Source organism: Gadus morhua, chromosome 15 (assembly GCF_902167405.1).
Source record: "Gadus morhua chromosome 15, gadMor3.0, whole genome shotgun sequence".
Classification (NCBI taxonomy): domain Eukaryota; kingdom Metazoa; phylum Chordata; class Actinopteri; order Gadiformes; family Gadidae; genus Gadus; species Gadus morhua.
Genome location: NC_044062.1, coordinates 19,886,456 through 19,911,065, shown reverse-complemented (window position 1 = coordinate 19,911,065; position 24,610 = coordinate 19,886,456). Strand labels below are relative to the sequence as shown.

Genomic DNA, 24,610 nt, shown 5'->3' with positions numbered 1-24,610 from the left:
AGTAGATTTCAGATACTTTAGAAAAATAACTTACGTTCTGTATAAAAGTTGTTATAGGCCTCCTTGCCTAACTTTACACCCCTGGTTGTTACAGGGGTACGGGGGGGGGGGGGGGGGGGGGGTCCAGGTGTTGGTCAGGAGGAGGGAAATTGGTTCAGAGTCTCGGCCCATCTGCTCAGCTTTAGCTCTCCTTTATGGACCCAGGGTGGGGTGGGGGCCGCGGCCGTGTGGTCTGTTGGGGGGATGGTCTCAGGCTGGTGTTTGGCCGGGGGTCTCATGTCTATTAGACTTGAGGTTGTGGCGTTATTGATGGCTGGTTCTGTGTTCTAGTTCTTATGGTTCTGTGTGTGTGTGTGTGTGTGTGTGTGTGTGTGTGTGTGTGTGTGTGTGTGTGTGTGTGTGTGTGTGTGTGTGTGTGTGTGTGTGTGTTGTACTTCAGATGCCATCTAGGCATACAATACAGAATGCATTTGTAGGTGTCTAACAACGTGTGTTCTTACAGTGTATTCAGTGTGTCCAATCTCCAACGGTGTAGGAATATTATTTCAGAAATGTGAGGAAAAAGGCTATCCAGATATCAAGATAAAATTAATGCGGATTATGTTCATGCATCCCCCTTGTACCATGGCCTCAACGAGGGGGCGATGCTTGTTCCCTCCCCCTACTCTAGGGACGCTAAAGTGATCCTTTCCCCCTCACACACTCACATGTGTTCGGGGACCGAAACACACGCCATCTCTCACTGAAGCTCAAGGTAGGTTTTTATCACGCGTTGACAGATCCTTTCTTAAAGTCACCCATGTGTGGCGCTGGTTTATATTTTGGTAGTATTTTTCCTATTAATATTTTCTATTTTTAACGTTAGTTGAAACTAGGTATTCTACGTTTTCCTTCGCATGCGATGTATTTATTCGTGGCGGGTTAACGCTGTGCTTCACAACAAGCTATACTTACCCATACAAGTTATGTGTTCCGCTGAAGAGAGTCACCCACTGGTGTTTCGTTACCAGTCATCAGCATGCTTGCTTTGTTTACCAGGGATTAGCGCCAACGAACACCCCCGAGTGCTCCACACACTTTAAACGTCCTTGCTGTGGTTAGCATTGTGTACCATTGTGTTGTTTTAAATACTAAAGTCATTGATCCGTGTTACCATTCATACTCGATCGTCCCGTGACTATTAAAGCATGTGATTTGCGTTATAGCCTAAATGTAATCAAATGTACTGTAAGGGCATGTGGGCTTGCGATTTCACGTCATTGTTTATGATCCGATCCGATGAAATCGATGCAGAGTGAAGCATGCGGAGTGCATGCATAGTTGAGCATGCACAGCGGAGCATGCAGACTGGATCATGCAGAGTGGTTGGCCGACTCGGTCGGGAGATATGCCCTCTGTAGGTGGGCGCACCGTGCTTTGGGAAGCGGAACGCGGGGTTCCAGATCCGGGACATCTTCACACATCCATATCTGTTTAAATCCTTGTCCGGTGGGGGTCACAGAACAGAAGAGGGTCTTTGTTTATACTACACAGCGGTCTTGCATCAGATTCATTGCTGGTTAGATTGAACTGTTCCTTCTCTGGAAACAGTTCACAACTAGCCAGTTGGTGACTTGATATTCATAGCCTGATATAAAGAAGCTGATGTTTGAAGTCGGCATATTCATCCAAGTAGGCTATGCTGACCTGTTCATCAAAGTGTGTGTGCGTTTGTGTGTTAATTTGACTGGCGGGAAATTGGATAAGGCGGAAGAGAGAGATGACAAAAGAATTGGCGATGCGTGCGTGTGTGTGTGTGTGTGCGTGTGCGTGTGCGTGTGTGTGTAGTCACATTGTTTTTTGCTGAGTGCCCCATTTTCCTTCTTGCCTCGATGGGTCACAGTATTTTATCTGCTCAGTAAATGCAATGGTGAAATGGGACTGGTATATTTCTTTAGATACTCATACAATTGAATGTGCTGTTGAAGAATTACCATTCAATGGATCAAAGTAAGGTGAATGTATAAATGGCTGGGACAGCCAAAGGTCTTGCATTAGATAATTTTGAAGAGTGGACGTTTACATGAATCTAAGAAAGTATATTGTATATGATTGCGGAGACAGCCAGACGTCTTGTATTAAATTAATCGTATCTTAATTTGAAAATTGTATGATGGGAAATAATTGTGCTATTTAATTTACCGCAGCTGTCATGGCTTAATATTTAAATTGCGATCCTGTCCTTGGTCTTAGGTCAGAGAAACCCAGAATGAGGTGAGGGAAGATGGAGTGTGAAATTTGATTTGGGATTATTAAAGTCAGTGTACTGTAACAGCGCTGTGAAGGTTCGCTGAAGTATGTAGACACACGAGGCTGCTCGTTCTCAGTAGGATGAGATTGATGGTTTCTGCGAGAAGTTAAAAAATTAAACGTCAAACGTGGGACATGTGGGACTCAACAAACTGTGAGTGTCACTCCTGCACACATTTGGCCTTGGAACGTGTCTGTAATAAATCCAAGCATCATATTTCACCATTGAAATGGAGGGCCCCACCCATTTCACCATTGAAATGTGTGTGTGTGTGTGTGGGGGGGGGGGGGGGGGGGGGGGGGGATAAAACGCAAGGTAGTTCGTAAATTGCCCACCTGAAAGATCACTATGTGCCATGAATCACACTTTGAAACTCAGTTTCATCTTAATGAAAATGTGTCCAAAAGGTTATAGACTTCTCCATGCTTTTGTTGAATTTAAATTGCTACGGATACCAAAAATGGCTGTTTTCCCTCAAATGGGTGCAATTGATTCACTGGACAGTTCTGCTCAAACCTGACATAACATGGCAGAACGCTCAGTTCAACACAGCGAGGCAGAAGCCTATGGGCCTTTCAGAAAACCTTGCGACACATCGCTGCAGCTGTAATTTCATTGGCTATAATAAACCGTGGCCAAGTTGTCGTAAACAAGACCACAAGTTTGGGTTAGCCTCTAGCATAACAATCTATTTGGTTGTCGAAAGGAGGCAACAACGGACATGATGAGTCTACGTTATTCTTACTCCTGGACTCCTGTGTGGCTCTAATGTTAATAAGCATCTACTCAGTTATAATTTCCTCAGAATTTGCTTGGAAATACTGTAATTTCCCCATTGACTACATCCAGCTAATGAATCGTACAAATGCATCATGTGCTTTTCATCTACTGGGGTCAAACTGAACTCTGGGGGGGGTATCAGCACATGGCCTTTGTTTCATTATGCTGCAGCTGGGCATGTGTAGCGAGTAGCGACCCTCAAGCCTGCTCCCAGATGCTAGGCCTTGTCACTGCGCGGACTGTCTTCACAGTGGGTGTGCTACACTCTAAAGCACACAGTGTCGTTTGGATACAAACAAAAGGCTTTATTGAAGGTCTCCAGCTGCACTAATGACCGGCTTCTAAAGGTTAGGATGATGTCAGTTGACTGTGGGAACTACCGTGCACGGCAGATTAAATAAAATGCTCTTCCAACGCCTCCATCCCACAATGATACTTTGACCATTTGACAATGTGAAAATCCTATCTGGACCGGTGGCCGTGATTGTCGGATGGACATCTCTATTCTAACATAAACTAAATTCTTCATGTTTCTCAGCGACTTAATGCTGTTGTGTATAAGATTAAGATATAAGATATAAGATTGTGTTTGTATAAGTCAAATTTTGTATTCTTTAATGGGCCAATGAGATGCTTCTCTCTCTCCGCGAGAGAGAGAGAGAGAGAGAGAGAGAGAGAGAGAGAGAGAGAGAGAGAGAGAGAGAGAGAGAGAGAGAGAGAGAGAGAGAGAGAGAGAGAGAGAGAGAGAGAGAGAGAGAGAGAGAGAGAGAGAGAGAGAGAGAGAGAGAGAGAGAGAGAGAGAGAGAGAGAGAGAGAGAGAGAGAGAGAGAGAGAGAGAGAGAGAGACGCCGGCCGGCCTCACCAGAAGTTGTACAAAACCATTTGGCCCAAGCTGAACATGGTTCCAAATAAGTTGATCACTAAGATAAGAATACATGTTTTAGGCTGGAAAAACTAAACGGTTTCATATTGAAATATTTGACACTCATCAATAGAACTGTTGAAGAATGTAGATCAGTTTGGCCGTTCACGCTGGTGTGGTTGGAATTCTTAAAGTCATCTCTCAATAGAACACATTGTTTTAGTTTGGCTGTCTTGAGCAATTTGAACCACTTGAGACTGCTGTTCTTTTCTCTTGTGTTTGCTGAGAATGTGTCCAACAACCACCAGGATTGCAGGCAGGAAAGCAATCTTTTTTTTCTTTGCATGCAACAAGTTCCTGTTAGTAGAGATTTATTTGTTGCAGTGGTACACCCTTGTTGCTTATCGCGATCTCATTAGCAACAACTTGCTGCACCGTTAGTTTCTTCCGAAATATGTTACTTGTTACAACATATCTTTGTTTCGTCCTGGCATGAATTGGATTATGCATTCAGATGAACCGATCATCACTCTGTGCATGATCTCCACTGGCACTGACTCAGGGATGCCCATTTAGTTAACCTAAACTTGACTGATGTTTTTGGCTGACATTTCAGAACTATTCCCAAACCTGTGAACCAGGAATCATGACGGCCATCACAGCCCCGAGCGACAGGTAACCATGGAAGAACTGCCCGTGCTGTTACAGCTGTAATGAGCCCTAGCAAAAAAAAAAGAGGCTACGCAAAATGCATCTCGTATTACGTGTGTATTAGCACGGCATTCAACCCTCTCATTTGAAGTAGGCATGGGTGGTATTGATGTCTTCTTTCATTCCTTTGTGTTAACAAGTTTGTGTTTTCATTTTCCAGATACAATGCTGTGTGGATCATCTTCTTCGTCCTGGGCCTGGGAACCCTTTTGCCATGGAATTTCTTCATGACCGCTACCATGGTAACCCTGAGAACTTTCTATCTTTTTAAACAAATAATTCATGTACATTTTTCCATTAAAATGTTCCTCAGGGATGCGTCCTCTGCTGATGGAAGTGCTTCCCTGATGGGATGCTGAGCGTCTAAAGGCTGGGGGGTTAGGCTGTACTCAGGAGGGTGAAGCAAAGAATTCTTTATCTGCGGTCCCGCCCAAAACCCCCTTATTTCATTGGGCCCTGTTGGCTGACCCCAGCTAGGTGGGCTTATAAGGGGCCCTGCATACTTTCTTTAATCCCCCATCGTGCCCCTGGGCATGAAAGGTGACTCCACAGTAACACCCCATGCCGGCTTATCCCAGGGTGGATAAACATGGGATGAATCTCAGCTGGGGGGTGGGGGGACACGTAGCCGTTGGGCTGAGAGTTGTTTATTTATCGTCTTAGTATCTCTTCCGCTTGTTTTGAGAGTCTTTTTTTCAGGGGGACCCATGGAATGTTTCCTCAGATTTATTTTATTTGTTTCTAAACAAGCAGTGTTCATTGCCCCAAGTGTTTATTCATTCACCATCGAGGCTCAGTAGAAGTAAATAGAAACCTCTCTCTATTTACTAATCATGTGTCTTCCTCTGTGCCCAGTACTTCACCAGCAGGCTAAAGGACCAAGACCTGTCCCTCAACCACACCGCCAACATGACCGACGCAGCCTCATCGGACACTCGCAATATCCTGGAGTCAAAGTTCAACAACGTGATGACGCTGTGCGCCATGGTGCCGCTGCTGATCTTCACCTGCCTCAACTCCTTCATCCACCAGAGGTCAGCCCCTAAACACAGCAGCCCCGGGGGCCATGGGCTCCTGTTAACACCAGCATCAGCCCATGAGTGTGAACACTGTCACTCATGGGCCAGTGCTGATCCCCATCTCATACAACAATCGCCACCACAGAGGCCATCTCTGTGACGCTTCCCTTCTTTTTGCAAGGAATGCGTAGCTGGATGCATGAGCTGTAAGCACGCGATGGGACTGTGAGTGTGATGTAAAATGATGAGGGCGGACCGAGTTGATGAGATGCTGGTCTTTGGTTTGGGCTTCTTAAGGCTGGGGGGTTCGACTGTACTAATGAGGATGCACACTTCCTGTAGTGAAGGGGAGAATTCTTTATCTGCGGTCCCACCCTAAATCCCCTTATTTCATTGAGCCCTGTTGGCTGAGTGCAGAGTGTAAAAGCTGCAAATTCTCTGACCCCTGGAGCAGCCCTTAGCCCGGCTCTGCAGGTTGTGTTTGCATATCAGAACGCTCCAGCCTTGGCATGTTTGCTTTAATTAGGGTTGGAAAGAGAGGACTTAGGGCTGGCTGACACACAAATACTCCTTGACCTCCACAAACACACCCAGGAATGTTATGCATCTCCCCTGACCCATGCGCACACACACTTTGTTTTTTTCTGTTTTAGTTTGTTTCTTTATGATGGACTCTGACTCTACCTTTGTTCATCTATTCTTCTACATAAAATGTCTATGTTTTTAAATAGGCTCCACTGGTTCTAATTCGGTCCCTGGTGATCAGGTGGCTGCGTGGCTCCCCCCGTCTGGGTCAGTGTAGCCAGATTGGGCCGGATTTCCCGTTCAATCTGGCAATGCTGGCTGCTGCATGCTGCAGCCGGCAGTCTCGACCAATCTGGCACAACTGGTCTGGGTCCCTGGGGCAGGCCGCACTCCTTGGCGTGAGCGTGGACTCGGGCATGGAAAAAGACGTTCACACATATCTCCCAGCTGCGTGTGCTCTCTTCTCTCATAGCATGTGGTTATTTATGTGTGTGGTTACTCGGAGAGTCTCCAAACTACCTTGATGCCAAGACGACTGCTCGCACAGCTGATGGAAATGTTGATGTCCATGTTTGGACATTTTTATACCAGTCGTATCTCTATCCCTCTCGCTGTTGACCCCTTTCTCTGTCCATCTCCCCCCCGTGTCTCTCTCTCTCGCTCTTTCTCCTCGATTATTATGCAACTAATGCATAAAATATACCGATTTTTACAGAAATAACCAGCCCCAAACAGTAACCTATCTGCTTGTAGGTAGTGCAATGTGAACCCCTCTCTAGTGCCCTACAAAGAGTATTACAAAGGTGTAATAAATCCAAGTCATGAATAATCATTTCCTCCCTCCCTCCCTCCCTCCCTCCCAGGATCTCCCAGAAGCTGCGTATTTGCGGGTGTCTGGCGGTCATCTTGGGTGTGTTCCTGCTGACGGCCATCTTGGTCAAGGTGAAAGTGGATCCCCTGGCCTTCTTCACCATCACCATGATCAAGATCGTCATCATCAACTGTGAGTGTAGGGGTTTTGCCTGGGGTCGCAAACGTCATTCCTTCTCTCTCAACCCACCTTCCTGTCTTCACCTTCCTGTCCATAAAAATGTTATGGCAGAGAATGATTTGTGCACACAAAAAAGTCTGGAGACTGTTTCCGAGCTATAGCTTTGTTTTTTGTCACAGTGTGATGAAAATTCTCAAACCATATGTAAGCTTTGTTTTCTTCAGGTTCTGTTATCTCCACCCCAACTGTTAACTAGTGTTATGTTTCCCTTTGTTTTTAACCTTTTGCCTGGCGTGAACCAAACTTTACAGAGAAGAGTCCATCTGCAGGCTTGGGCGTTTCCGTCATGACACAAGAACGCCCTTTAGGCGTTCCTGGTAGCGACCAATCACGAGGTGTTTTGAAAGGCATACTGGGTTTCGCAAGGCATACTGCGATGCACAGTCGCAAGGCATACTATGCATTCCTTCCTTAATGGCAATTTTACCTCTCATTAGATTTAGCAATCATGGAGCCCCCTCTTGCTACCTGTACTTACTACTAGATCTTATTTTGCAACTTCTGTTTGAGAAAATCGAACTAGCGAATGTTCCGGATGTTGACCGCCGTGCGAAGAAGAAAGGGTTCGGTGTTGACGGTGAAGTCAGGCCGGTTTATAGCAGAGTTTCCCTTGTCCGGTCATTGACCGGAAAAAATGAGGAAGACCGAAATTTCTAAATGACCCCGGTCAGAATGACCAATGGAAATAATTCCTTGCACAATTTGAATCATGTTTAAATATGCTACAGTGGCATTTGATAAGCCAATTCATGTTCCACAATGTGGCCTTTGATTGACCCGACCCGGGCCGGGCCTCAAGCGTTTTTTTTGTTTTTGTTATCATTGCTTCATTGGCCTAATCTAACGAGAAATATATGCCATAAACAGAATACTATAGGCCTTTATTACACGGGTCTTCTCAATGCCGTGGAACGCTCCGTTCACTTGCATGGGTAGTAGTCCGGTAACTTGTCAACCCCTCTTCGGTTGCTAAGCGACGTTAACATCTTTGGCAGACTATTTCCCTGCTGATCAACACTACGAATGTAAATTGTAAAAAGACACACCATGTGAAGTTATTTTCCAAATAAGAATTGAAAAGGTTTGGAAGTTTATTCACAACACTATATACATGGTTTTTGAGTAGTATACTGTGACATTTTAATACAGTTCAGCGAGAAAGGCGACGAAGAATAAGAAGGGGGTGTTCCAGTCTGTAAACAGGAACAACCCACCACACGAGAACGCCCATTTGTGTCTGCAGTGGGATGATATTGCATTTCACAAGGAAGCAGTAACCCCCTTATCTATACGAGAAGAACTCCTTGATGTCAGAACTTCCCTCATATGATGTACGGACAATTGCATCACGTGGAGGGGGTGAAGCTGTTAAAAGGCTGTGTGAGAATAAGCCGAGAACTGTATTCTGTATTCTTCTCGAGAACGGCTTATTCTACTGGAGAGGAGACTGGTGTTTGCAAGCGTTAAATAGGCACGCACAACTATTGTGCTTGTTTGCATTCTGAGTCTTCTCTCCAAGCCGCAATATCCTAAAGGAATTGCCTTGACAACACGCACGCACGCGCGCACGCACGCACACACAAAAACAAACCTTTCCCCACGGCCCGCCCCAGCTGTGATCAAAACCATGTGCTGGGGCTTGTGGGTAATCCCCCTCCAGTGTGTGTGCGCAGGGTGCAGACGAGTTGCCCTGCACCCGCCGGGCCCTGGCGCGCTCACGCCCCCGTCCCACTGGGAGGGTTTATAGACAGTAGGGTGTGGAGCAGCAGGGAAAAGCTCACCCCTCCCTAGCCCCGCTCCCGTCCCCAACACCCTGAGGCAGGACCAGGCAGCTTGTGTGGTTTGATGGGAGTACTTCCTCCTGTCTCTTCCTCTTTCTATCTATCTATGTCTCATTCCCTCCATCCCTCCAGCGCTGAGACTGCATCGCTGTAAGCAAGGAAGCCTTGAAACAAATGGATGGATCTCTCTCGCTGTCTCCCACTCTCTCACTCTCCCTCTGTCTCTGTCCGTCTCACCCTGGGGAGATGAGCGGAGGGGAAGAAACACTTGAGTTATTGTGCTTCACGTCTCTCAGAGTGTCCACATGTTGTTACGGGTCAGTGGGACTGAGCAGGTTTCCTTTTTGAGGGGGGTTTCCGCTGGCTCTCTCCCAATTCCTGAGCGTCCTTGTGGTTTTCGTTGTGCTTCTCCTCCTCCTCAGCGTTCGGCGCGGTGCTCCAGGGGAGTCTGTTCGGCCTGGCGGGGCGTCTGCCCGCCTCCTACACCACCCCCATCATGAGTGGCCAAGGCCTGGCCGGAACCTTCGCCGCCTTCTCCATGATCTGCGCCTTGGCCAGTACGCAACGCCTTCCACTGCTCTGGAAACACTCCCTGCTCTGTTAAACACAGCCTCTCTAAAACACACTCTACCCTCTCCCACACCTTCCCATCCCGGCTACCATGCTCTCCCACTGTTAAACAAGTTTGATCACTATTTCTGACACACTCACCGAGTGACACTTTATATTTACATTTACGGGCATTTAGCAGATGCTTATATCCAAACCGACTTACAATGTTTTCACACACATTGACACACCGACGGCGGAACCCATCACGCAGGGCGACAGGCAGCTCGTCAGGAGCAGTTGGGGGAAAAGTGACATGCTCAGGGACACCGCAACACTCGGGGAGCCGGAGATCGAACTAGCAACCTTCTGGTTACAAGTCAACCTGCTCCATCTCCTGAGCCGAGCCGACACCGTCTGTCCTTTCCTCCGTGCAGGTGGCTCCGAGCTGAACGACAGCGCCGTGGGCTACTTCATCACGGCCTGCGTGGTCATCTTCCTGGCCATCCTGGCCTACATCGCCCTGCCCAAGATGGTATGCCCCGTCTTCAATCACACTCGACCTCCGTCTGTAAACGATCCCACCGCCATGGCCCAACGTGCATCTCCTCGCTGCAGCGACGATGGAGTTGCTGCAAGCAGACGAGGCATGCAGCCGAATCGATGCTGCAGGGGGGATTCATGTTGACCATCTGTGGCTCGCTAATTAGATGTTGTAGTTGTTTACACTGTGGTTTGTCGTGCAGGAGTTCTTCCAGTACTACATGGAGAGTATTGGATCCAGTCTCACGGGGGAGGAGGAGAACAGGATGGATCTGCTTAAGAAAGGTAGATTTTGAACTCAATTCTGTACTTATGAATCCTATAGAAACGTGCATCCACTGAAGTACTTCCAATCCACACATTCCAGTGGGGCTTATGATCAACACCGTTGAGGAGTGGGCAGCAGCTATTTAGGGTCACTAGTGTCCCTCTGGGGGTGACCACGTCCACTTGTGGGTTAGAAAGGTTAATGCTTTAAAGCCGTGTTCCATATCCTAAGTCCTTGTTTAAACAAATACAACTATTAACTTTTAATTCTTTTTTTACGGCTGTTGGTTAGGTTAAATGATGCTTGTATAAAATTAAATGAAATCTCTTGAATTATTAACTTTGTTTTTCAGTCTAGTCTAGCACGTGGGCGGGATAATGGGCTGTTTGGTTGTCTGGTCTCTATGGAATACTCTCTAAAGCAGCCAGGAAGCCCTAACCACTAAGAAGCATTTAAAACGGCCCTCGAGACAGAATGACAACTGCCTCTTTGTGAGCAGTATAGTTTAAATTTAGGAGAGGTGTCTATGACCGAAATTATAGATAGGCTCAAAACTATCTCAAGTCTCTGTGCTACTGTTGGGTTGCGTGGGCGTAAGCACCTCAAGAAATAAATGAATGGCTGTTGTTCTGTGTTCTGTTTATCTCCCCGCCAGTGTTCATGATCCTGTCTGTCTAAAAGTGTGTGTTTGTTTTTTCCTCAGACGGCTCTGGGGAGAAGGGCACTGCAGCGGCGGGAGGCAGGCAGAGCCCGTCGGTCTTGGGCATCTTTAAACAGGTCGGGACCCATGCACACACACACACACACACACACGTGTAAATTATGTATTTGTATAATCACTTCCCAAATATGAATGCATTTCGAAATGAATGTCAAATATTGAAGTCCTTGTACTGTAATTAAACCTTGTGCTCATCCTCTATTTGCACGGCGACTAAATGCATTGAAATTAGAGTTATTGATGATACCGGGCCTGTCTTGGTCTCTTCGTCCAATAGATCTGGGTGATGGCATTGTCTGTGTGCTTCATCTTCACCATCACCATCGGAACGTTCCCTGCCGTGACGGTGGAGGTGAAGTCCTCCGTGGCCGCGGGCAGTGCCTGGGGTACGTGTCCTCATGTTAGCACGCTAGCTAATGCTAACACCCAAGTTTTCAGATTATGAAATTTAACATTTAGTTCATGGTTAGGGCTAGATCCAATGTGGTCTGCTGTGCTTAAGAAGCATTACAATAATTGTTATGTCTAAAAAACACTTTTTAACTGGTCTTTTGGCCTTGGAGGACTGAAGTCTTGGGTATAACAGCATTATGTTTTGTTGTTAACGACGTACAGACACCTACTTCATCCCCGTGTCCTGCTTTCTGCTCTTCAACCTGATGGACTGGGCCGGCCGCAGTCTCACTGCCGTCTGTATGTGGGTGGGTACCAAAACACTGGATTATTACACCACTGGATTAATACGCCACACCACTGGATTAATACACCGCACCACTGGATTATTACAACGCCACACCACTGGATTAATACACCACACCACTGGATTAATACACCACACCACTGGATTAATACGCCACACCACTGGATTAATACACCACACCAATGGATTAATACGCCACACCACTGGATTAATACACCACACCACTGGATTAATACACCACACCACTGGATTAATACACCACACCACTGGATTATTACAACACCACACCACTGGATTATTACAACACCATACCCCTGGATCATTACACCACACCACTGGATTAATACTAACTGTATTAACACCAAACCACTGGATTATTATCAACTGTATGCACACCCCAACACTGGATTATTACCAACATAGTTGATCATCCAGATTGGATCATTATCAATATAGGGGATAGATGAAGCACACAGACAATGCCATCACCCAGATCAAAACTGCCGCTGTCACCCCCATATTATTATTATCACTAACGAGCTCCTCATTGCAGCTGACTCTGGTTCCTTCTCCATCCTCATCCTCCTCGATCTGAGTGCAGCGTTCGACACCATCTCACACCCCATCCTTCTCAGTAGACTCTCCTCGATTGGCCTCTCCCACACCCCCCTCAGTTGGTTCCACTCCTACCTCACAGGCCGCACCCAGTTCATCCAGCTTAAATCCTTCACCTCCAATCCCTCCCAAGTCACTACTGGTGTGCCCCAGGGATCTGTCCTGGGGCCTCTTCTATTCATCATCTATCTCCTCCCCCTCGGCCACATCCTCCGCAAATACAATATCCAGTTCCACTGCTTCGCGGATGACACCCAGCTCTACCTTTCCTGCAAACCCAATTCCTCACTCCCACCCCCCTCCCTCACCGACTGTCTCTCCGAAATAAAAACCTGGTTCACCTCAAACTTCCTTAAACTAAACTGCAATAAAACTGAAATGCTCCTCCTCGGCACTAAATCCACACTAGCGAAAGCCAATACCTTCTCTCTCACCATCGACAGCTCCTCAGTTTCCCCCTCCCCTCAGGTTAAGAGCTTGGGTGTCATCCTCGATAGCACACTTTCCTTCCATTCTCATATCAACACCATTACCCGCACTGCATATTTCCATCTCCGCAACATCAACAGACTCCGCCCCTCCCTCACCCCCCACACCACCACCATCCTTGTTCACAGCCTCGTCACCTCCCGTCCGGACTACTGCAATTCTCTCCTCTTCGGCCTCCCCCACAAGTCCCTCCGCAAACTACAACTGGTCCAAAACTCTGCCGCCCGCATCATCACAAAGACCCCCTCATACCATCACATCACCCCTGTCCTCCAGCAGCTCCACTGGCTCCCCGTAACCCACCGCATTAACTACAAACTCCTAGTGTTTACATTCATGGCCATCCACAACCTCGCCCCTCCCTACCTCTCTGATCTCCTGCACATTAACATCCCCACCCGTTCCCTTCGATCCTCCTCCTCCATCCACCTCTCTGTGCCCCCTGCCCGCCTCAGCACTATGGGGGGCAGAGCCTTCAGTCGCTCTGCTCCCCAGCTCTGGAACTCTCTACCACCCGACAGGGGTGGACTGGGACAAAAATTCAGCCCTGGCATTTTCTGTCCAGACCAGCCCACTACATTATCAGCACTAGGGGTGGGACGAGACGAACGGGAAGAACCCTGTATGTACTTTATTAAAACAATTTAATCAAGTACATACATCCTGCTATTTGCACTGCAAATAGCAGTGCAAATTGCTATTTGTGTCTCTTGTGCTGTTGACAAGGAAGGTGTGAAACCTGAACAGGAAGTTAACGGACATCCTGTGGTCGCTGCATCTCCATCCCCCATATCTACATAGCTACAAAACGCTTGTTAAATATTACACTTGATCCAACGCTGATTTCTCTCTTGCAGTTTTTAGTCTGTGAATGGGAAAATGTTTTTGTGTAAGCCCAGCATTAGTTAAAACCAGACTCGGACAATAATAACAAAATATCCTGACAAATAATCTAAATAGAAACATATTACAGACAGTAGCAGCATTAGAGCTGAAACGCATTTGTTTCAACTGTGACTCAGTCATTGTGAAACCATAAATAGAGAATTATTTTTTTTTATCTGTAGCTGCGAGAAAAAGTCTAAGACATGAATTACTTACTCGTGGGAGTCGCGGACTCCCACGATTCCGGCCCATGCCATGAGGTCCCGCCCACCCTGGTTTGTGTTGTGATTGACAGCACTGTCAGGGCTCTCTGAGCCTGTCAGCCCATGATTGATTGACAATGACAAACATAGACCAATAATATGTGTCGATGCTGGCAACACACTGCTAGCCCTCTGTAGCCAATTGGCCGGCCTAATTGGAGGGAATTTAGAGAGAGAGAAAAAAACGAAACATAGCGGACCGGACCGGCCCACATTGGGTCAACGGCCCACCGGGACGATGCCCGGTGTGCCAGATGGCCAGTCCACCCCTGCCACCCGACCTCCGAAACTGTGACTCTCTCCCCATTTTCAAAGCACAACTAAAAACCCACCTGTTTCGGACTGCCTACTCTCTAACCTCCATGCTTCCTGCCATTCTGCCCTATGTATTTTAACTTATTATGTTGTCCTTTCTATGTCTATTTTATCATGTTTTTTGTATATTTCATTGTGTGTTTTATTGTGTGTGATGTACAGTGTCCTTGATGGCCTGAAAGGCGCTTTTCTAAATAAAATGCATTATTATTATTATTATTATTATAAGAACAGAAGAGCTAAAAGCAGTATGATCAGGTTGGTCAGTTGCTGGATAAGAGGCCAGTGTTCCAGTCTTGCCCTTCAGATGTTTTATACTTATGCTTTACCCATAAAAGTGACTTCTGGTTTTGAAAAGGAGGTGTGGATTGTTGGGATGGGATTGCTGGAAAAAGCAGAGATGATTCACAGCGTCTTCAGTGCGACACCGCTGGAATCAGATCCATTGGGTTTTCTGCAGTGAAATCATGGAAAAACATCTGGTCACTAGAGAGCGAACTGAGGAAAACAGGGAACCCAAGCTTTGATACGTGTGTGTGTGTGTGTGTGTGTCCAAGGCTGTTCTCAAGGAAGTGGTTTTGGAGTTCAAATAGCTGTACATTTGCCTCAAAACGGGCGGTTGCCGCCAACACTAACACACTAATGGAAACAAATTGTTAAAGTGGATATCTGCTCGGATAAATCCTAACAAAAATCCTTACAACCAGCCACGACATAGGAAAGTTCAATTCATATTTCAGCAAATTACTTTCTGCCAAGAATGACTTGATCTCAGATCAGAGAGAGCTATCTCTCTTTTAGACTCGCTCGGTGTGTGTGTGTGTGTGTGTGTGTGTGTGTGTGTGTGTGTGTGTGTGTGTGTGTGTGTGTGTGTGTGTGTGTGTGTGTGTGTGTGTGTGTGTGTGTGTGTGTGTGTGTGTGTGTGTGTGTGTGTGATGCACTTACTGAACCAAAATATTCCTTTTGAATGTTCCCAAATGAGAGCACTCATTTGATCTTTTACATACGCAAACCTTTAATCAAATGGAAATACTCAAACAAATTCCAGGGAGTCCGGCTTAGGAGCAATATTAGCATTCCTTCTCTGTAAAGTTTTCCAAACAGCAACCTTATCCTGCTGTTTGGAATATCCTGTACACTTTGCCCTGTGGATAGTTATGTTGGAGGCTATAGAACATTGGAGAGCTAATTGGGTTCTGGGTGGGGGAAATGTAGGTGCGTGGGTCTGCACGTACAGAAGAAGTAGTGCAGACTCACATGGTGAGGTTACTCAGACTACACCATGTGAGTTGACTTACTGTCCTGTCAGACCGGTCTCATCAGGCTCCTCGCTGCTCCACTCAGGCGCTCTGTCACAAGGTCACAGGCAGGCGCTTCCCAGCACATGGGGCAGGGAAGACACTGGAGGGTTGCTGTTGGGAGCAGCCTCCCAGCCCCCTATCCTGGTTAATGTGTTCTGGAGCTAGACACATATAAGGAAATGCCACTGCAGCAACCATAAGACAGTCATAGAAAAAAGAGATGAGTTTTTATTATTATCGAAACAAATGATACATCAAATAAACAGATTATTTTAAAAACATTTAAATATTCAGATTATTAAACATTTGATGCATAAAATATACAGATTATTATACAAATGATACATAAAATACACAGATTATTGTACAAACAAAACATCAAATATACAGATTATTATGCAAATGATACATCAAATGTACAGATTACTACAGCGTTTACCCGAAAGGAGCAGTTAGCCACCTGCTTGGATGTGGTGCCATGTGAACCCCTCTCTAGCGCCCTAGAAAGGCCCTAGAGAGGGGTGTGTGGCACTCATAAATCAAAGTCATTAATCTCCCTCTCCCTCCCTCTCCCCCTCCCCCCCCCCCCCTCCAGCCGGGGAAGGACAGCCTGTGGCTGCCGGTGCTGGTGGGTCTGCGGGTGGTCTTCGTACCGCTGTTCATGCTGTGTAACGTGCAGCCGCGAAGCTACCTGCCCGTGCTGTTCGGGCACGACGCCTGGTACATCCTCTTCATCGTCCTCTTCTCCTTCTCCAACGGCTACCTGGCCAGCCTCTGCATGTGCTTCGGACCCAAGTAAGGAATCCAAACACCTAAACGGGGGATTTGATTGGTTTACTGAGGAGGAGGGGGGGGGGGGCGGGGGGGGGGTTAGGGTTAGGGCTTTGTCCTGCCCATAGTGGTGCCGTGCCAATGGCTCCTTTCACCGTCGGGTAAACTTTCAAACTAAGCACTGAGGAAATGCAGTGGAGCTTCGGTTCTGAATCCACACATTTGTATTCCAGCTCATGGTTTCCTCCTTTACATCGATGTTTCTGCCTCAAAGTGAAGGTCTCACTAAAAGATTTTTGAGTAAACTTGACGATGCTAGTATTGTGGATCAAAGGATGTGAATCCTGAGCGCCGCTCAGCCGCCCTGCTCTGCTGTGTCTCCCCCCCACAGGAAGGTGGCGCAACATGAAGCTGAGACGGCCGGCGCGGTCATGGCCTTCTTCCTGTCCCTGGGTCTGGCCATGGGGGCTGCCCTGTCCTTTGGCTTCCGAGCCATGATCTAATAACCCCCCCACCCCCAAGCCCCCCTCGCCTCCTCCCCCACGGTATGGACACCCTACTGTCCCCCCCTCCCCCCTCCTGTTTGTTGAACGTTCTCACAGAGCCGTCTTCCCCCACTCCCCCCGGCCGAGGGCTGGAGGGAGTGGGTCACAAATACTAGACCGACTGAATCACCAAAACCTTTCTCCTATTGCGGGTGCTGAATGTGCCAAACGGTTGTGGAGCGAGCCTAATTTCTCTGAGCCCCGGGGTGGAAAGTCACGGAAAAGTGTTGAGTCAGCCCCGTCTGGTGACGTCAGAGAAGAAGAACAGCGGCCCTCTGTGTCCCCGTTGTGACCGAGTGTTTAAAGGGATACTCTAGGGGCAAACGGCAGTAGCATGTAGACAGAAGGAACTTCTCTGATTCTATTCAATGGTACATATTGTCCGACGTAAATATGTGTCTGCTTTTTATATAGACTATAGGCATACTTTTTTGTTGATTCTTTCTCATAAATTTCCTGTTTCAAACAGCTAACGGCTTTAGGTTCTGCACAAAGTGAGAATCTAACAGCGGACGTGTTATGGCACTGGCAACCGAGTCGGGGGCCAGCGATGTGAAATTAGAGCTGTACCAATAAGCAGGTTGATCTCTACCAAATATAAGACGTTACCTGACAACCCACACAGCTAGGTGTGTCTATACGTACTCGCCCAATACTGCCCTCAGATAACAGACGTGTGTGTGTGTGTACGTGGGTGTGTGTGTGTGTGTGATAGTTACTGATGGTAGTTGCAGATTGTACAACTAGGGGGCAGCAGCGGTAAGGTCCTCATCCCCTAAAGATACATGCTATTTCCAGTGTCCTACAATTAATGCTGTGACGTTGTTACTGTTATTGGTGACCTCAATATTTCCATGGGGATGGGAAATTCTTTGGAACGTGACCCAGTCATTTCCATAAGGAGACCTGGGCGATGTGCTCGTATCGGGACTGTATGTGTGTGAAGATCTCTCCTTTCTCACTGTGATTACTTGTTTTGGAGTCGTTTGTTAATTTACTTTTTATCCTCCCAGACGTTAGAATGCAATACATTTAGTTTTTATGATACTGTTCGGCCATCCCATTATTCAGTGCCTAGTCGGTGGAGACTGCCTTTGGTCTAATGGTAGTCAATGTTTAAAAGGCCTGTTTGGTTTTTTTGTGTTTAAGGCCTGTTTTGGTTTTTAGTGTCTTGATACACATGGCAGTGATTGTCAGCATTATTATTATCAGCAAAACATACATATTTGCATTGTTTCGCCTTCACCAGGTGTGTTTCTGCCATCTCTTATCAAGATGTTCTTATGAGTTTGACAAAAATTGTTTTATCTAGTTATTTTTAATTGATCAACAATTTATTTGGGATTTTCAATCAGAATGAAGGAAACCAATAACCTCAACAGTTTTATCCGTTTTATATTTTTACATATCTGATTATTTTTTTATAATTTTTTGTTTTACCTGCAGATATAATGCATTACCAGATGTATTCAATGACGTGGTGCTTGGCACTGTCCTGTTTACAGGACGGTGATGAGGTATAGCAAGGACCATAGCAATGTTACCCAACAAAGAAAATAAATGTTTTTGTAAGACTCACATTTTGCTGCAAGATTGATGATATACACTAGCATTTCACCTACTACTAAAGAAAATTCAAAGGCAATAAAAAAATGTTAATACAGCATACGTTTTCCCATTAGCAACCTCTAGTGGTATACAGTTTTGTAATTTAATTTCCAACCAGAATAAAAAGAGAAATTCCCTGGATGGATTAACTCTGTGTCTCCCCCTCCCCTCCCCCCTAACTTGCTACCTATTAGCGGCAATGATTCTTTACTATACTGATACAATTAGGACTGCATGGTCTGTAGAAAGTGAGGGGCTTTCTGAACCAGCCCCAGTAAATAGTGCTGGATGGCAGTGCTCCACATCCTGTGACCAACACCAGGGACGTGTGTCACATGCCAAGTGTTCCCCTGCAGCATGTGACCCAAATCAACGTCAGAGGGACGCACAAGTTTTTTACTAATCTTAACATCCAACCTTTCCCATTACTTTCCAAAAGGCCACTTCTAATATATGACCTACACTCATGATTAGGTCTATTTTTTTTGGTCTGGTGATGCCGACTTAATAATACGGCACAAAATACTGAAAGCTTTGTATCTTTAAATCCGAACCAAACAAACTGGGGGTCACGTGTGTGTGTGTAGACCAGCTACAGTGAAGATTACTATGATGATACCAAGGGGGGGGGGGGGGGGGCCCTGGCCCCCATGTGGCTGCGCCCCTGCTCCAGAGCCATAGGTTCCTGACCCCCGCTTGTTGGGTCCTGTCCCCAGTCCGGCACAGAGGATTTATGAAGCTGGTTCTACCGCTCCGGCCTCTGCATTCTACAATGTGTGGCCCATCTGGGAGGAGGAACCAAGAGCATTCTGTTCAACAAATACACTTAGCTAAGGATCTGCACTTTTTGCATTCTTACTGAAATCTACTTGTATTGTAAGTGTTGAACTTAAAATACACAATATTTACTTCCTCCCCAACAAAAAAAAGATTTGATACGATTGCCTTCTAACCCGTTCATCAAAGAACAACAAGTTAGTGAGAATCGTCTCGTCGTCCTTGATGCTGTGGGTGCCAGTGCCTCATGGTTCATTCATTTACTACTATGAATATTTGTACAAAGGTATTACTGGATAATGACCAAAGGTTTGGTCTGGGAACGGATCTGAACTGTCAAAATAGATCATGTTGATGAGAACTGAAATACATGTAATTTATATGTGGCTAAACTTGGTGCCCACCATTCAACCTCAACACATCCTTGCGCAAAGTCATCCAAACAGTTTAACTTTTTTGGGAAGACCTTTTAAGTGGGTCACATTTAATGCTTCAAATGTGATTACCCTTCAGGGTTCATAGGTCAGTGTCTCAGTTAAGGCTGACATACCTCAAACTCACATGTAAGTCTACAGGCTGGGACCGTCATAAGAATGAAGATAAAGTACGATAAAATACAAGATGTCCAGTCCTTCCCTAACATTCATGTGTGGATTCCAGCAACACTGACCATCCAAATGGAATCAATACAAATGTTGTATCTTTTTATGGTCAAATCATTAGATTAGTGTATACGTTTTCTTTTATCACATACCTGTAAATAAAAAGAAGCAAAAACAACAAATTAAATCCGAGTTTATTCAATCAGATCAGTTTCTCTATAAATTAGGTGGCAGTTGTTCAAAAAGCTGCTGATTTAAAAACTAAACCTTAATAGGCCTACTGCCGACCGAGTTTGTGTTATCAAATTACAGATCCGCTAACCTTGCCTCAAGCAACGTAATTTGCTAATTCTAACTTCCATAACGTTAACCAGCATGCGTGCAGAGAGCTGCATTAGGCCTATATAATCGTTGCAGACCTGGGTTCAAGCCCCGCCCACGATGCTCTCCTAAAAAATCGAATGACTTGGATGTAATGTGATTTGAAGGGATGAAAGAGTTAAATTCCAACAGAATGCCTTCTCCATCCAAAATATTATTTAAGAAACCTAACAATTTATACATATATCTTATCTTTAAAATATAATTGAGGAGACAGTATGATAAATCATAATAATTGCAGGTTGGCTTCTTTGGCTTGATCTGCCAGGCCACAAATATAATTTGGGAGCCGATATCATTTTTGACCACTGGATGATCGTGGTCAAAAAAATTGATATTCATCCACTCCTCCCCACTTCTGCAATCACTTAGCAACCCTTCTCTCCACCCTCGAATCATTTTAGGCTTGTTTGTTGAATTTTCTTAAGGTAGAAACCTTGAATAGTTTACAGCGTAATACAAGACGAAGAATAACCCTCCTTTCTCTTAACCCTATCATTCCAGTCTGTATACATTGCAATGATTGTAGGACTTTTTTGCCACGTCAAAAATGTGGTGTGTCATATTTTCTTATTTCTGTTGCACAAATGTCAGAACAGGGTCTCATCTGTTGAATTTGCCAGAACGTGTGAATGTTAACATAGCGAAAAATGAATCGATGAGACGATGCCAAAATAAAAAGCAGAGGGGAGTTAGTTCCATTGTCTTACAAAAAAGAGAAAAAACGTTTGGATAATAAAAAAAAGATTCCAGCATTGTTCCACAGAACTCTTAGTATAATGGCTCCCTCTAGTGTCCATCATTATGTACTGACAAAATAAATTCGAAGTCAAAGGAAGTCAGTATATATAAATCTAAATATATTCATATTCATAAAAGTGCATTTAACTTGGGATATAAAAGTCTGAAATTCAAACCTAAATCAGCTCGAATTGCAAATCTGCATCTAGGGTGCATAAGCTAATGAATGTGCATAACCAGTTATTATTGAAAGGTGTTTCCCAATCCTATAAACTAATCCTGGTTTATTAGCCTTCAAACTTGTTAATGTATATATTTCCCATTGATGGCATAATTCTATCTTGTTTTGTATATTTTACTACTTGCAATATAGGCTGAAATCATGCACATAACTATATGACACGTTCAAGATCAAGTTTGTTAATAGAGAAAAAAAAAAAAAAAGGTTAATACCAAAGTGCTGTACAGATTATGAGTACAGGTGCACACAGACAATGCACATGCAGCAATATTTAGGGATGCAATAAAAACAGGAAATAAGGTGCAAACACAAATCCTATAAACATGTGGCAAGAGCCATAGGCAAATGGAAATACTGTTTTTAGTCTAGTTAAAGTTTAATAATATAAATGTAATATAAGTGACCTAATATTAATTAAGGTCACTGCCAAGCACACATTAGCTTACGTTTTTGAATGGCAACACTTGCTGGTGGATAGCAGAGAAATCACTAAATACACACACACATGACACGGCACACGGCACATACACACACGAATAGGGCCCCCCCACACACACACACACACACACACACACACACACACACACACACACACACACACACACACACATAGGGCACACACACACACACACACACACACACACACACAGACACACACACACACACGCACGCACGCACGCACGCACGCACGCACGCACGCACGCACGCACACACACACACACACACACACACACACACACACACACACACACACACACATATAGGGCAAACACACACACACACACACACACACACATATAGGGCAAACACACACACACACACACACACACATATAGGGCAAATATAGGCCACAGACACACACACACACACACACACACACACACACACACACACACACACACACACACACACACACACACGCACACACACACACATATAGGGCAAACACACACACACACACACACACACACACACACACACATATAGGGCAAACACACACACACACACACACACACACATATAGGGCAAATATAGGCCACACACACACACACACGCACGCACGCACGCACGCACGCACGCACGCACGCACGCACGCACGCACGCACGCACGCACGCACGCACGCACACACACACACACACACACACACACACACACACACACACACACACACACACACACACACACACTCATTCCTGATGCCCTGACTAACTGTGTTGTCTGGTGACTCACTCTAAATTTAGTGCAGGCTTTTGCTCTCATCTTTCTACAGACTAAGAATAGGGGTATAGCGTCATGCAAGTGCTGCTCCCCAGACGTCAGCTACTCCTCCGCTCCGGCAACACTCTGACCCGCCGCCTACAACCCTCTCTGACCTCAATCCCCCCCGTTCTGCTGGTTTACAAAGGACGAATACTGTAATGCAACTCCACAAACGCACATGTGAGAAGGGAGGGAGATTGGACATGATGTTTATTTTGGTTTAGGTCGTTTATTCAAATTGCAGGCCGTGACTTATAAGTGGGTCACAGCAGGGGACAAAGTTGATCATGGGATCATGACCACAAAAAACGTATTTAATATTATATGCTCAGCTTCTCTGTTTCCTTTTTTATGCCAGTAATATGTTTGATAAATGAGAAAGGGAAACCAGTACTGATATGAAATTCACGTAAAGAAACAAATACGTGGTAAGTCCTGGGCACAAAAAAGGGGTTGCATGAAGATGTTTGGCAACCCCTGGTTTAGTCAAACAAAATGTATTTCCGTTCCCTCGTCGACCACTAGGACACGCTAGTTCCCAATCGAGCAGAAGGAAAGAGGACACCGTGGAAAAGAAATGGCCATGAATATAACTTAGAATAGTAAAATACATAAATTAAATAGCTACGTTTAAAGCCTCTGGTTTTTCTTAAGAGTATTTAAGATATTGCATTGGATTTATCCTTATTATAGGCTTTAATGTCACTTTCAAACATCACTGACGGCAAATCACTGAAAACATGCTTTCAAAGAAAAAAAAATGTTGCTCAACATCACAATCACTGTACCATTCATTAATTAATGACCACTTTTTTTTTTAACTTGTAGCTCAAACAGAATACGCAGACAATATCAATCCTTATTATAATGAAATAATAGTAATAATGATAATTGTTTTTTTAGAGCATTTTCATAAACTCTGAGAAAAAACACCCAGAGAAAAAAAGGACAAAATAGAGACCGTCAGAATAAGAATAGGAAAGTTTAACAGAAGAAAAAAGTTGATGGAGGACCGGTCCACTGTCCTCCGTCACTGAGATCCGGTGTTTATCAAACCAGACCTCATCAAGGTCCTCGACAGAGTTCTAAATGTCACATCTAATCATAGGACGAAGAGTCCCTGGATGAGCAGAGTAGTCCCCCTTACTGTCGAGGGAGGGAGGGTGTTGATCCAGTGCCCTACATTCAGCCAATCAATGAACTTCATGCAGGGTGCAGTAAAGCCTGATTGGCCTATGTGTGAAGTTTTTCAGGGCCATCTCTGAATCAACAGACAGACAGACAGACAGACAGACAGACAGACAGACAGACAGACAGACAGACAGACAGACAGACACACACACACACAGACACACACACACACACACACACACACACACACACACACACACACACACACACACACACACACACACACACAGTGGCGGATTTAGCTAATTGTGGGCCCATTTTTTTTAGCGACTGAATGGTGGATAGGCAGGTTAAGATAATCTACTAATTAGAGTTAACTCAGAGTTCTCAGAGTAAAGGTAAGCATTTTTGTACTGCTGCGTTATTCTCTAATAGACAGGGTTATTTTCTTCCTCGATTTCTCGTCAATGAGTCATCTTGTTGGGTTGGATTCTTCTTGTCTTACTTCCTTCTTATCTTGTTACACCCTTTACACGCAGGTATTTAGATTAAAGGTCCAATGGCTTGCTTCTTTATGGATGCTTAAATATAGGTGTTAGTGGGACCTTAATACAGTATTTGAGGATGTTCAAGAAATTCAGCCTTGGTGCAGAATTACAGCCACTACGAGCCAGTCCTACAATGAGCTTTCCACAAACATGCCGTTTTTTAGAGGTGGGTCAAGGTGGAGGGTGTGGGCAACAATCCCTTTGTCCTCCATGACGCAGTTCATGTACTTCAGGGTGTCAAAGCCAAAGTTCCTTTCCCCCAATTCCTTCTCAACCATGGCGGATCAAGGTGGAGGGTGTGGCCCTCAGCAGCTTGTGGCCACGGTACCATGCACT

At 45.4% G+C, this 24,610-nt stretch overlaps 1 protein-coding gene across 2 annotated transcripts; it reads left to right on the top strand.

Moving 5' to 3' along the window:
- Positions 1-486: 486 nt before the first annotated feature.
- Positions 487-18,648, top strand: LOC115560049 (equilibrative nucleoside transporter 1). Of its 2 annotated transcripts, XM_030379339.1 has the most exons (14): positions 669-754; positions 2,233-2,443; positions 4,549-4,607; positions 4,804-4,885; positions 5,499-5,677; positions 7,051-7,190; positions 9,442-9,576; positions 10,006-10,103; positions 10,315-10,396; positions 11,083-11,156; positions 11,378-11,486; positions 11,716-11,801; positions 16,264-16,463; positions 16,831-18,648. In XM_030379339.1, the coding sequence occupies exons 3-14, from the start codon at positions 4,579-4,581 to the stop codon at positions 16,940-16,942; spliced, it is 1,326 nt and encodes a 441-aa protein (XP_030235199.1). In that variant the 5' UTR covers positions 669-754; positions 2,233-2,443; positions 4,549-4,578; the 3' UTR covers positions 16,943-18,648. The 2 variants fall into 2 exon arrangements, with proteins under 2 accessions (XP_030235198.1, XP_030235199.1); XM_030379338.1 differs by lacking the exon at positions 2,233-2,443 and having other exon boundaries at positions 487-754.
- Positions 18,649-24,610: the final 5,962 nt, after the last annotated feature.